The sequence below is a fragment of the Poecilia formosa genome, unplaced genomic scaffold (genome assembly GCF_000485575.1).
Source record: "Poecilia formosa unplaced genomic scaffold, Poecilia_formosa-5.1.2 Scaffold101, whole genome shotgun sequence".
Lineage (NCBI taxonomy): Eukaryota > Metazoa > Chordata > Actinopteri > Cyprinodontiformes > Poeciliidae > Poecilia > Poecilia formosa.
The window spans coordinates 738,453-751,577 of NW_006800040.1; the positions used below are offsets into that span (position 1 = coordinate 738,453).

Below are 13,125 nucleotides of genomic sequence, written 5' to 3' on the forward strand. Positions count from 1 at the left end.
GATATCAATGCATATGTTTTCATTCCTTTGATGTCAATGCATATGTTCAATGCACATGTGAACGGCAAGTGCATTGAACATATGCTACAGAGACCACTCCAGAAGCAGGAAGCGGAATACAGAGCAGGGCATTCTGGGTAAACAAACAATGGCTTGTGAGTTTTTGCCAAAGATAAAAAGAGAAAACGTACAATCGCTAAAATCTGACATCATTTAATTTTTGTTTACGTTTTGTTAAGAAGGTAGTTGTGCTCAGTCTGCTTCAAATGTTATTTATTTCATTAGCTCTTGGTTCAGCTCCACCATAGGCCAGGAGGGGAACAGGCTTTTGGTTTGTTTCTCACTGCAGTGTGAAAGTGAACCTCAGCAGCTAAATTGAACAAATGTTGCAATTTTGGTCCGCAATCGAACCGAGCCTACTGGACTATCAGGTGTGAAAACAGCCTTAGTCCTAAGAAATACGCTGAAAGACAGGATTGTTGGGCTTGTGTCATCAACCACAGCCACGTTTCAAAAACTTCAGTAGATGATTTGAGCAGAAGCCTTTCACTTTCTAATGATTTTTTTCCTTTATTGTTTAGACAGAAGGGAACGTCATTGTTCCTATGTCTATTAGCAAAATGTTCTGGTCTCTGTAGCCAAAGGCTGCAGCTTAATTTTTTTAGCATTTTCTAAAGATATCTCAGCGATGAGATCCAGAAATGTGCCATCTGTGAGAGAAAAGCAAACCCTTCATGAGCTCATACATCCCAGTGTGTTGACCAAGCATCTGGGTTTTGGTTAAAGGCTGAAAGCGGAGCTTAGGGATTGGTGGAGTGTAGAGGATGGGGGATGGCAGGAGAGAAAAGCTAGCAGGGAGGTTCTGGAAAGCAGTAACCTTTCCAATGATGAGTGCATTTCCTATTACTGCTCTGACACCAGATCCGGGGAGATGATTTAATGGCGGCATTTTGTTTTTGCTGACTACACCCTTTCCCCCTCTATTAAAACAGAAAACTCAAGAGCTTGGACTGTAGCTGTGTGGGAAGAGTGGCCAAGCAGCTAAAATCTATCACTCCTCTGCTTCCTCCCCTGTCTCTTTATGCCACTGATTCACCCACTGTGTGGGTTTGCCTGAGCGCTCCCTGAGGTTTACACTTTTCATTCTCCAACCTCTTTACTGGTTTCTATTTTTTATCCGTTTTATCCCAACCTCCACTCCATATATTTCAGCTATTACACTGGATATAAATCCTGGACCTTTATGGGTGTCATGTAGATTATTACTGTCTTTTTTCCTAAATCTCTGAAAGAAAATTCAAAGTCTGTTAGGTGTCACAAGGCTCCAATTTGGCCTGCACTGCAGAGGGCACAAATATGTTGTTAAATTGGTACCCAGTTTACTGGGGCCCCCTGCTGGAAAATGTAAGAAGCTCTGGTTTCATTGTGGGCTCCGGGTGAGAGCTGTAGAAAGGATCCGTCCTTGTGCTCCTTTCATCCTCTCTATAGCCGTGAATGAGTTGTGTCTAGATGGGCTAATAAAAGTAGCTGCTCTGACTTGGCTTTATCCATAGGTGCGACTTCAGCAGTCCATTCATTACTTTCCCCATCTTGTAAAACAATGGCTCTTTTCTAATGTTGCACTGACCTAACAGTAGATCAAAAAGTAGGATGCTCCAAAAGTCCAATAATCCACTCCCTTCTGAGGTGCACTTTGTCATGGATGAGAGTCAATGGCTTAGTGCTTTGTGTCATATTGATTTGTGTCACGTGGCCACTCCCAGGGTAATTGCATTGCCCACTTGTGATAAATTCACTGCCTTGTTTTAGCCTCTTGGTCTCAGACAGCAGAGCTTTTCCAAAGAATGAGCAGTTCCACAAACTCCCAGGAAAACTGCGGACATTTGAATGAGTTTAGATATGTTCCTGGATGGAGCTCTCCGTGTGCAAGTGTTCACATGCTGAGTCAGCAGGTCTGCTCAGGTTATTGTAAAGTCCTGAATAAATTCAGTCCCTAATCTCCATGGTCACTTTTTATATGTGACTAGCTAAAAGCCTAATTATTTCAGAATGTTTCAGAAAGCCAAAGCGATGTGCTCTGAGGGCGGAGGGGTAAAACGACTGGTGGTCCTGCACAGCTCCACTGAAAAAGACACAAACACTCTTTAATTCTGACAGCGTGTTGTCAGGTTGACATTGATTGGATGTGTGATCTGCCAGCTCCACTTCACACTGGGTACAATCAGCTCCAGCACCTTAGAGACAGTTCAACACCACAGCGTCCTGGTAAAACACTGATCTATAACTTCATGACAAAGATGGGTTTTGTCATCCACAAGTGTATTGACAGTCAAGTGAAACCTTTAGCATTTAAAATGAATCACCTCATCGCTCTGTAACCGTTATAAACGAAGCAGTTCTACATCAGTCTGTCATATTATGCGTTTGTCTCCAAACCCGGACCAGGCATGCCCTCCGCTGTGTTGGGGTCACATCAGGACAGCTGTCAGTGTGCTTCAGAATAATTTACCTTCATTCTGCGAAACAAATGTGGAGAAATTTCCCAGAGTGAAACATTCAGTCTGCATTCACACTGTTACCTACCGGCTTCAGATTGAATCCATCAGGGCACTTTATCCTTCGATCTGAACTCTTCCCAACATTTCATTAGATCAGTGTTTCTCAACCCTGGTCCTCACCGCCCCCCTGCTCTGCATGTTTTAGATGTGCCTCTATTCCAGAACAGCTGATTCAAATGATTGCATGACCATCAAGTACTGCAGAAGCCTGTTAATCACCCAGAGATACAATTCAGGTGTGTGGCTGCAGGGAAATACCTAAAACATGCAGGACAAGGGGGCGGTGAGGACCAGGGTTGAGAAACACTGCATTAGACTTTTGTTTGAGCAAAAATGAAAATAGAAAGTGTAAATGTCCCAGTCAGGATTTTTTTGTCCCTGATAATGATCCAATTTTTGTATTTCAGAAGCTTTGACTTCTGTAAAGTTTCAGTCCAAAACATCATTAAAATAAATTAGGTAGAATTCATTCATATGCTTGGAAAATCTGTTGCTCCAAAGTGTAGAAAAATAGCCCATTTAATTTAATCAGCTTTACAAGCCACACACCAGTACAGCCACTACAGTCTCTTCTATTCTTTTTCTTTTATCCTGTTATTTACAGTGAAACACAAAGTTAAAGTGAGGCAATTTTATTCATATAGTACATTTTCAGCAATAAGCCAGTTCAAAGTTGCTGAAACTGTTGTTTGTCCAGATCTGNGAACAAAATAAATGATTTGAGTAAGAATGACTTAAATTTGTCATGTTAAACCCCCTTATGAATTAAGTTATTAAAACTTAGCAAATTGAGTTGGAAGAACTTAGTGAATTGAGTTGGATGATCATAATAAATTGAGTTGGTCAGACTTAGGATACAAAACTGGCGTTGAACTCAATTGTTTTAAGTAAAGTCAAAGTGAAAAGTTCCTTCAGGTTAAAGATTTGTAAGTTTTGAGTTAAATGAACACAAAAAAGTAAGTTGTCATAGCAAAAGCAAAATAATTAAGTTAAATTAATGTAAATAAGTCCATAAGATGAACTACAGCCAAAAACACTTTTTAGAGTGTAATTGTTTGGGTTTGTTGCTGAATTTCAAGTGTAATTTCTATTCATATTTATTTTACAGCCTTGCTACCATAAATAAACACACACACACACATATATATATATATGTATATATATTCCAACAGATCCAGGTTTTCACCTCTCGCCCATTTTTCTGTCTTGTTCCGTCTTGTCCCATGTACCACCATGTCGGTGGTACATGGGATGTACCACCGACAAATAGCTGAAGTGGCTGATATCAGGAAATCCTACCAATGGCTGGAGAAAGCTGGACTCAAGGACAGCANTGCTGTAGTGTATGTAATTATCTAGTTTTATCTATACTTAGAATCTGCCATTTGAAAAGGTTGCTGAAAATGGCCGCTGATTTCTCTGAGACATGCACTGGGGCATAAGAGACTTTTACATTCAAATTGTCCACTCAGCTCCTTCAGACTAGCTAGAAAGAATTAGCAAACACCTGGTGGAACTGTACTTCTGCTGAGTTTATTATAAGAGCTACATCTCAGTGAAACGCTGGTTAAAAAAAAAAAAAGTACTTCCTGATGACTTCCTGAAGGCAGAATGTCAGAACGAGCAGGAGTTTTTAAAGAGAGAGAGGCTCAGTTTCAAGGCGTCAAATTACAGTCATATTTGACATCTACAGCAGTTTTATAACAATTGAAGGTCACATAGTTACTTGATTGGCACTACGTGCCTAGAAAACATATAATACTTGCCCCTTTAAAGAGGACTATCAACAGTAAATGTCTGTCCTGTTTGTATGAATTCAGAAATCCTTCAAATTATTGAGGCACTCTTGTATCCTGGCTCAGCGATGTCACAGCTTGAATTGTGCTTTTTATTTCAGGGTAAGAGAAGTGCTCTTGTAGACATAATATTCAATTCATCCAGCTGCTTGGTGTTCTTTTTGTGTCATCAATATCATGGTCGCTGTGATCTCCTTTAACTCAAATGACACATCAGTGAAACTCCTGCAGGAGATCAGTATAAATGGAGGCTCTTTGCGGCGCCTCAGGCGACGGCCTTTTCTCATTATGACACATGAACAGGAATGTGACAGCTGGAAGAGCTGGATCAGATCAAACGGCTCAACGCAAATCTGTTGGCCATCAGCGCCGCTCAGGAAGGACCGGTCCACTGGTGCAACCACAGGGGCAAGGAAGATGTGAAAACTTCAGTCATAGATTAAACAGCAGATGAAAGAGGACAAGAATTGCCAACTGAGAGTGACACATGTAGCAGACAAAAGCAATCTGTCACGTCCCCTCCACACCCTCACCTCCAATACGATTACATCAATCAATAACCTCTTATGAGTGATTGGATTTTGTCTGCCTCCAAAGTACAGGGTAGGAGGGGGAGCTGCTCAATGTTTCCAATGATTAAGCACGGCCAAATTGCTTTGATAACATCAAGGACCTTGCTGTGCCAGAGCACGTAAGGGCATTGTTGGGAGCAGATAAAGGCTGGAGGTGGCCGCTGACTCAGATCAACTCTGGAAACACAACAGAGATCTGCCAATGGAGGACTGAACTGATCGGAAACTCTGGAGGGTTTTTTGCATTCTCTACTTATAAACAAACTGTGTTTTACTGTCATTCATTGACAAAATACAGAATACATGCTAGTAAAATATTAAGTAAAACCCATGTCAAAAACACACACACAAAGAAAAAACTTGTAAAATCACTGTGTAATTTGCACTTCAAACAAAGCCTACAAACCTAATTCTAAGGTAACAGTGTGCTTTAAGATTTAACAAGCTGTTCTCTAACTTCTACCAAATGGAACATCCTCCAAGACTCATCAGTTTAAATTCCTTGTTTTATGTCTCTGCTGCAAAGAGCAGATTTTATTCATCACTTTAAATATTCAGCCCAAATGTTTGTCTGCGCTAACGGTGAGTGAGAACTGAGATTGTCACAATCTAATAAAATAAAATAAATAAATAAAGTAAATCCATGGAGGTGAATTTATAGTAATTGACCTTTTCAGACCACTAGTTGGGTGAAATGTTTGTTCTGTTTTGACTTTTCTGTCAAGCTTTTATATTTCAGATCATGAACCAATTTTTAACACTGGATAAAGATCACCTGAGTAAATATTGAAAAAAAAGTTTTCAGATGATTTTATTTGTTAAGAGGAAGAAAACCAACCTGTTTCAGTGGACCACCGTTTTTGGGGGTTTGCAAACATAATCAATTTTAACTCATTGATATGATCAATAATATTAAACAATCAATCCAGTAATTGCCCATCGGTTCTCTGATTAACAATAACTCCATACAAAGGTTAAAACTAAAATTCCTTTTCAAAACAAAGTTTATGTTTAGTTAATGATACCATCAGAACATACTTTACATCTTCTCATATGTGTCAGATTCTTTGCTAAAGTAATTCGGAAAGCATGTGTCCAGTCACTACAGTCTGGCTAAATAGAAAGAGCACTCCTGTGAATTTGGGAGTTATTCAATGGTCTCCAGCTGTGAAACAGAAGACTTTGGTCTTTCCTTTTTGCCTTAGTTGGAGATTCATGTAAAATCAATTGGCAGTTTGTGAGCAACAATAGGAGTGTGCTCATTAGCAGAGCACACGCACTTTTGGTGATTTGTCTTCTATTCACTAGGTGGCTAGAGGGCACTTTAAATTCCCATCGGTTCTCGGCTAGATATGCCTGCTCAGCCCATCACACACATCATCTAACAGTGTGTGTGTGTGTGTGTGTGTGTGTGTGTGTGTGTGTGTGTGTGTGTGTGTGTGTGTGTGTGAGACAAAGAGCGAGAGAGAAATGCACCTGCCGTGTTGTATGTGTACTAATGTGCAGCAGCTGTTAGGTTATGCCCTTACAACTCATAAGATGCCAATTATCCATACCAATTAAAATTTTACTCCAGTTTTACTAAATTGGCCATGCTTAGTCTGTAAATACCACACTGTGTTATCCCATCTATTTCACAGGTATCACTAGTCTGCTGCCAGAGGGCAACGCTCCACAGTGCACAGATTACCAGACACTCGTCTGGCCTTAAATAATAAACAGAACATGTCAGGTGTCTTTGTCGTGCTTCCCACACAGCACTGTTTTAATTTTACAATACATCAACTTTTTTGCCATAAGGCTTTTATCTATTTCAAACAATCCCCACATTTATCCCCACAAAACATTTAGAAGAATTTGACAGATATATTTGTAAATTCATTTGGACTAAAATTGTACTGCATGTCCAAAAAATGGATCTCAAGAGGAATATTCCCCACGTTTCTATCACTACTGTTTGGTTCAATGCTAATAAGACAGGAACCAAGTAGATGTCCATTGGTCTGTCTGTCCTCAGTCTGTCCTCAGGCTGTCCTCAGCCTGTCCTGTCCTCAGCCTGTCCTCACTCTGTCCTCAGTCTCTCCTCACCCTGTCCTGACCTCAGCCTGTCCTCAGCCTGTCCTCAGTCTGTCCTCAGCCTGTCCTCAGGCTGTCCTCAGCCTGTCCTCAGCCTGTCCTCACTCTGTCCTCAGTCTCTCCTCACCCTGTCCTGACCTCAGCCTGTCCTCAGTCTGTCCTCAGCCTGTCCTGTGCTCAGCCTGTCCTCAGCCTGTCTTGTCCTCACTCTGTCTTCAGCCTGTCCTCAGTCTGTCCTCAGCCTGTCTTCAGCCTGTCCTCACTCTGTCCTCAGCCTGTCCTATCCTCAGGCTGTCCTCAGTCTGTCCTCAGCTACAAGTAGTGGGGTTGTACTGTGACAACCCTTTAGTCAGAGCCAGTCTGCACATTTTAACCTTGTTTTGTAAACTCTTTAAGGAAGAACTAAAATGTGTTTTTAAGCAAACAAAATATGTTTCTTGTAAAAATAAAAAAAAATATCTAAAATTGCACGACTCTGAAGATTCTTAGACAGCATGAGTTGCGGCAACATTTAATTTCTATTTGAATTAAATAAAGTATTTTTTGATTGAATGTGTGAAATATGAAGATCAGTAGAATCTGATGCAGTTAGAGCACAACAGTTTCAACAGTGTTGGATGCATTTGGACTGCTAGCAGAGGACTTGTGACAGAAATGAGCCAGCTGGTATTAGGTACAGGGGAAACACCCAGCACATGTTTTCTGTAAATTCTCATGTCAAAGCTGCTGTGTTCCACAATCCCAGCTGCATGTTCTGAAAGCCTACACTGTGATCACAACAGATTTTTATCACAGCACTATGATGTAAAAGCTTCTGAAAGGTTCTGTTTAGACGAAGGCTTCATAGTTCATGTAGACAAAGAGTCAGCTTGAAGCAAACTACGGCTTTATTTTTTGGCTGAAAAAAAGTTTGAAAAAAAAAAAGTCCATTAAATGCACTGTTTGGTGGGCCAGTGAAATAATTACCAACTGTAAATTACTGAACAATGTCAGTTTATTTAGCACACAATGACCACTTTTAAAAGGCTTGGAGTCTTTAACAAGATTCAGCTGAATCCCAAAGAGAGCAGATATTTTCTTCTTCTCATTTATGATGCTGACCATCTCTCAATAACCTCCATCAGACTAGTGAACACTCACTTTACAATTAGAGCCAATTATGTTCTAATCAATGTAGGAGGTTCACAATCTTCAATGAAAATCTGATAACAGGAACAGCCAGGGAGGTCAACCACAAAGTCCATTCATCTTCATTACAGTAGACAGAAGGGCAGTGTAAGGGATTTAAGGGCAAAAAGAAAAACACTGGACAAAACACAGGGAAAAGGGGGATAATAGAGTCTGGGCAATTTTTCACCACCATGTGGAGTTAGAGTGAAGGTAAATGTCTGAAATCATAAATGACCATTTCATCTTTAATAGGCATAAATCATATTTAATCTTTTTCTGATTGTTTTAGGCTCACAGTAGTTTCTGTGTATTCATTCTCATGACAGAAATAAAGAGATATAAAAAAACCAAACAAAAAAACAACAACATAAAAAGCATGAAAGACCCAGGCCTTGGTGCAGAAGATGTGAAACCTGCAGTATATGGAATGTGGTTATTTGTGTTTGGTATAGTTGCACTGTGTAGCACTTTGAGATTTTTGGTAATGAAAAGTGCGGTACAAATTAAGTTTATTATTATTATTATTATTATTATTATTATTATTATTATATCACAAACTTCCGAAGATCAAAGTGCTCAATAAGTGAGCGTTTACACCAGCATTCCCAGTAACAGATCACCAGCAGAGAACCAGACCTTCTGCTGCTGTCAGTTCTGTGACCCAGAACTTAAAACTTTATTCAGAAACATTGCAGTTGTTCAAATCTCTTTACTGTCACACCAGTCAGTCTCTATGTCTGCAGTCAGGATACTCACAACAGCATGTTGATTGGCCCTAAAAAGTCGCCTCAAGATAAGGCCTCACATATGATAGATGGAAGAAAAGATAAAATACTGACAGAACCGGACTGCAGCTGCAGATAAGCTCTTTCATTCATTTACTTAAACATAAATATCAGAAAGGAGAGTGCTTTCCTACCTGTTCCCTGGGTGATGATGTTTTTGTCAGAAATTTTCACTACGTCCATTTCTTCATCTTTAATGAGCATCTGTACATCTGTTTGACATATTCCTGTTAAAAAGGAATCTTGTTTTATCAAGAAACAAAGTCTGTATCCTTTCTACATGAATAATCCATCATGTATAATGGATCCAGATGACACATCATCATCAGTATATGGTAATAACTTCTTATTACAGCAAAGACCTTTTTGTTGTCAAAAAGGGCTTTAAAAGTTGTTTTTATTTGCTAATGTTTTATGTCTTATTTAATATGTATAAGTCTCAGTGTTCTAAAATGTAACAGTATTTTCCCTTTAAATTAAAACAAAACAACATTTTTGTGTTTTAGTAAATATGATTTACCTACTAGTTTATTTTTCTGTACAAATTTACAGTTTTTCATCCAAATACTGAATGAGAAAAGAGTTGGAGTTTATTCCCCAAAACTCTACAATCATCAGTTCACAGAAAATCAGTTTTAACAGGTCTGGCGATTCTTTTTAAGCCATCTGAAGCAGATCCTCCCGTCATCAGAAAACCATTTATACCAGCTGTATTTTACAAGCAGAGGTTTTGTCAAAGAAACTGCACTTGCAGTGCTGACTAAGAGAAAAGGACAACTGAAAGGAAGAAGTCCTTCCAAAACCATAAATTTTGGATTCATTATTTTTTCTCTTCATGCCTTTTTCTCCGAAAATAGGTTAGTAAAAGCATAACGGATCTGAATTATTATAATGACTGACTAATGATGGATCAGAGCAAATAAAGGAAGTTCTCAATCAATCAATCAATCAAGTTTATTTGTATAGCACATTTCAGCAGCAAGACAGTTCAAAGTGCTTTACATAATAAAAAGTTACCACCGCAAAGGTCTATCATTCTTAACTTCCCTTTTAGCATTTATAGAAATAGATGGGTTAAAGTTTTTGTGCCATATTTGTTTTTGGTTTTTTATGTATAGCAGGTTTTTCATGTTGTGTTGTTGGAGTTGTGTCGCTTCTCATGAGCTTGAAGAAACAGTCCAGCCCTGGGAGATGTAACAAGCATTTCTCTGACACTAACAAGACCTGTATTTATCAGGGCACTTAGAAAAACCACTGAACAGTGCATGGCTGTGTAAAGTCAAGGGAGTACAGTGATTAAAGAGGGGTAGAAATACATTAGCAAAGTCTCATGGGTGACAGCTTGCTGCCTTGTTATCATCCATCATCTCTCTAGAACCGCTGGTTTGATTGAAGGAGGGCAGCAGCATTATTTATGTGACACATAACACGGACCCTTCCTGTCCTGTGCCTCAGGTGTGATGAGTGCCAGCTCTGTTATCACTTCGGGTGTCTGGATCCCCCGCTAAAGAAATCCCCCAAGCAGACAGGATATGGCTGGATCTGCCAGGAATGTGACACATCATCATCCAAGGTGAGTGGAAGTGGTCTGTGCAGAAATGCTGTGGGTGTGCTAGTTGCCTATTGCATTAAGGAACTTTTAAAAGGTCGAAACAACACAAACAAATATGTGTTTTTAATCTCAGTTTTTGTTTTGTGTGTCAAGTAATCTGCAAGAGTTAAGCCAAGGTTTTTGAATTTGGGTTAAACTGTTCACAAGTAAGGTAATCTTAGTAATACCTTTACATGCATAAAATTGTATATGGACACGTGTTGTCATGGCTGCTATTGTGAGCCATGCTTCACCTTTCATATAGATTGTTTGAGTGTACAATATTTTTCTGTCTTCTTGATGTATATTAGACAGATGTAGTGGGACTGTCTGGCAGAGAATGGACTCCATTTCAACTAAGTTTAACTATGTTTTGCATATTAATGCATATTATAGGGGATGAGGTATTTGATTTGTTTTCCTTCTTGAAAAGAAGCAGGCATTACCAGAGAACATTGAAGTATAAGCTACTGAAAGTGTAACTACATTATGTCAGTACTTTATGGTAAAAAAAAAAAAGAAGAAAAACAAGATGTTCTGTGTTTGGAAACAAAATGAAATACAGCTTCACTTCTACAATTTACAGATCAAGACACAGTACAAGATTTGTTAAATAATTTTAATTTAACCTCAAATAAAAAAAGAAAAAGAAAAAACAGAAACAGTTTCCTCAGTCTTGGAGGGTTGGAAGACTATTTCCAAATGCATTACTTAGTTGTTCAGGGAAAGGATTGTTCCTAAGTGATAACAGAAGCCGGTCTTCTCAGCAGTTTCAGCAACTTTCACTCCCAGGTTTCATAAAACTGAAAAACTCCATCTCAGACTCTACTGACCTCATTAGTATGTTTATGACAGAATCATTCAAAAGATATTGAAAAATGAAAACTGTTCCCTCATGTTCAGTGTCTTTTACTGATGATTCCTCCTGTTATGCAGGAAGAAAGCCTCTTCTCTATAAAACAAATACTTGGTTTGTCTTTGTATGAACCTTCTGAAATAAGGTCCTTTAAACAGAAGACATCCAGTTTGACAATAGTGCTGAGGACAGCATGCATTATTGTATACAAACAGCAGGCATGGTGGTGGAGGTTAATGCTTTGGGCTTCATTGGTTCTTCTTGATGGCACTCTTTGTATCTTTTTGGTGTTTTAAATGACAGCAAACACATTCAATGCAAAAAGTTGTACATGTGAGAAGAGAGATCTGATTGGCTCCCTGAAATAACTTTGATTTCATGCAACTATGAGGGTTGGAGGTAATCCTGCCATGAGAATTCTCTGTCTCCTTTTTGGTTGTTTCTGTTTTAAATTGCATTATATGATAACTAGTTGAAGCCTCTCTGTCGAAATGAAAATAGATTTCTTCTTTTATTTGTCATCAGAAGGCTGCATTCTTCCTTGTTCCGCCTGCTCTTTGTGTGTTTAAAGGCTGATTGATGCTGGAGCAGCTGAAGTAAATTATAAGAAGTATGTTTTAAATGCTGAGTCACAAAAATGAAACATTCAATTATGAGCAAAACTGAAAGGTTATAGCTCTCTGTAAATGTTAAGTGGTCCCTGGATAACAATCCATTAAATTCAAATTTCTTTTCAAGTGGATTTTCCATATGACTTTTAATATTCAGCGGTACAGTTAAAGAAAAATAGATTTTAAGAAAAGCTGTTTAGCAAAACATACAAGTGTTCCTCATTCTGTAGGCAGTTAGAAGATCACCAGGTTCACAAACCACTGAACCTGATTCAGATCCAAAATGCTTTGGAGATAGTGATGCTTTTCTGTTGGCTAGTGGGTTCAGAACAGCTTTCTGCATTGTGGTGCTCCGCTGACTCATTTGAGCAGAGATTACCGGAACAAGTTGAAAGTTTTCTGAGCTTTTTTCTTATGGTGTGACCAGGGATCTCTCCTTACTCGGAGCAGAAACATAATAAAATGGTTACATGTTCTTGTGTAGATGCTGTCTGATGGTTGATATGGAGATCTGGTAGCCCCAGGTATAAATCTTGCAGTCCTTATAACAGTGAGCTTTCTCACATCATGTTTATAATATTTGAAGGAAAGATGATGTCATGGTTTACATGTCAGAAGTTCCTAGAAACTCTGAACTCAAAAATGTAAAACTGAAATTTAAATATAAAAAGCTTAAGTTTACTTTAATTGTTTGAAATTGTAGGAGGTTAGGGTAAAAACCCAATAAGTATTTCTTACGGGGTTAAATATATGCCCTCAAGTAAAAGGCTGGAGTTTTGTAAATAATGAGATTATGTTTGTGCTATAAATAAATGTATTTTTTAGGCTTTCCTGTGTTCTTTCAAGAGGTAACCATCTCTTGAAAGAACAACAAGCCATGTTAAACAACAAGCCATGTTAAACATGAGCACTAAAACATTCAGTCTGTTCCCTCAGAGATGGCTGCTTGTCCTTCCATGTATGTAGCATGTAGTGAATGCTGTAGCTTCCTATGCTGCCCTCCCACTTATTCACATCAAACAGGAGAAGCTGCAGGGCTCTGCCTCACAGCAACAGGACGTTTCATTGGTTAAATAAAAATAAATCTCAACTTTATTTAGCCAGTCAGGA

At 38.9% G+C, this 13,125-nt stretch overlaps 1 protein-coding gene across 1 annotated transcript in view; it reads left to right on the forward strand.

Moving 5' to 3' along the window:
* The window catches only part of phf14 (PHD finger protein 14), a 73,724-nt gene extending 62,533 nt beyond the window's left edge, over positions 1-11,191 (forward strand). Inside the window, exon 17 of the mRNA XM_007559033.2 lies at positions 10,413-11,191. Coding sequence (XP_007559095.1) covers positions 10,413-10,665 — 253 coding nt within the window. The 3' untranslated portion in view covers positions 10,666-11,191. The remainder of the gene's footprint in view (positions 1-10,412) is intronic.
* The last annotated feature ends 1,934 nt before the right edge of the window (positions 11,192-13,125 follow it).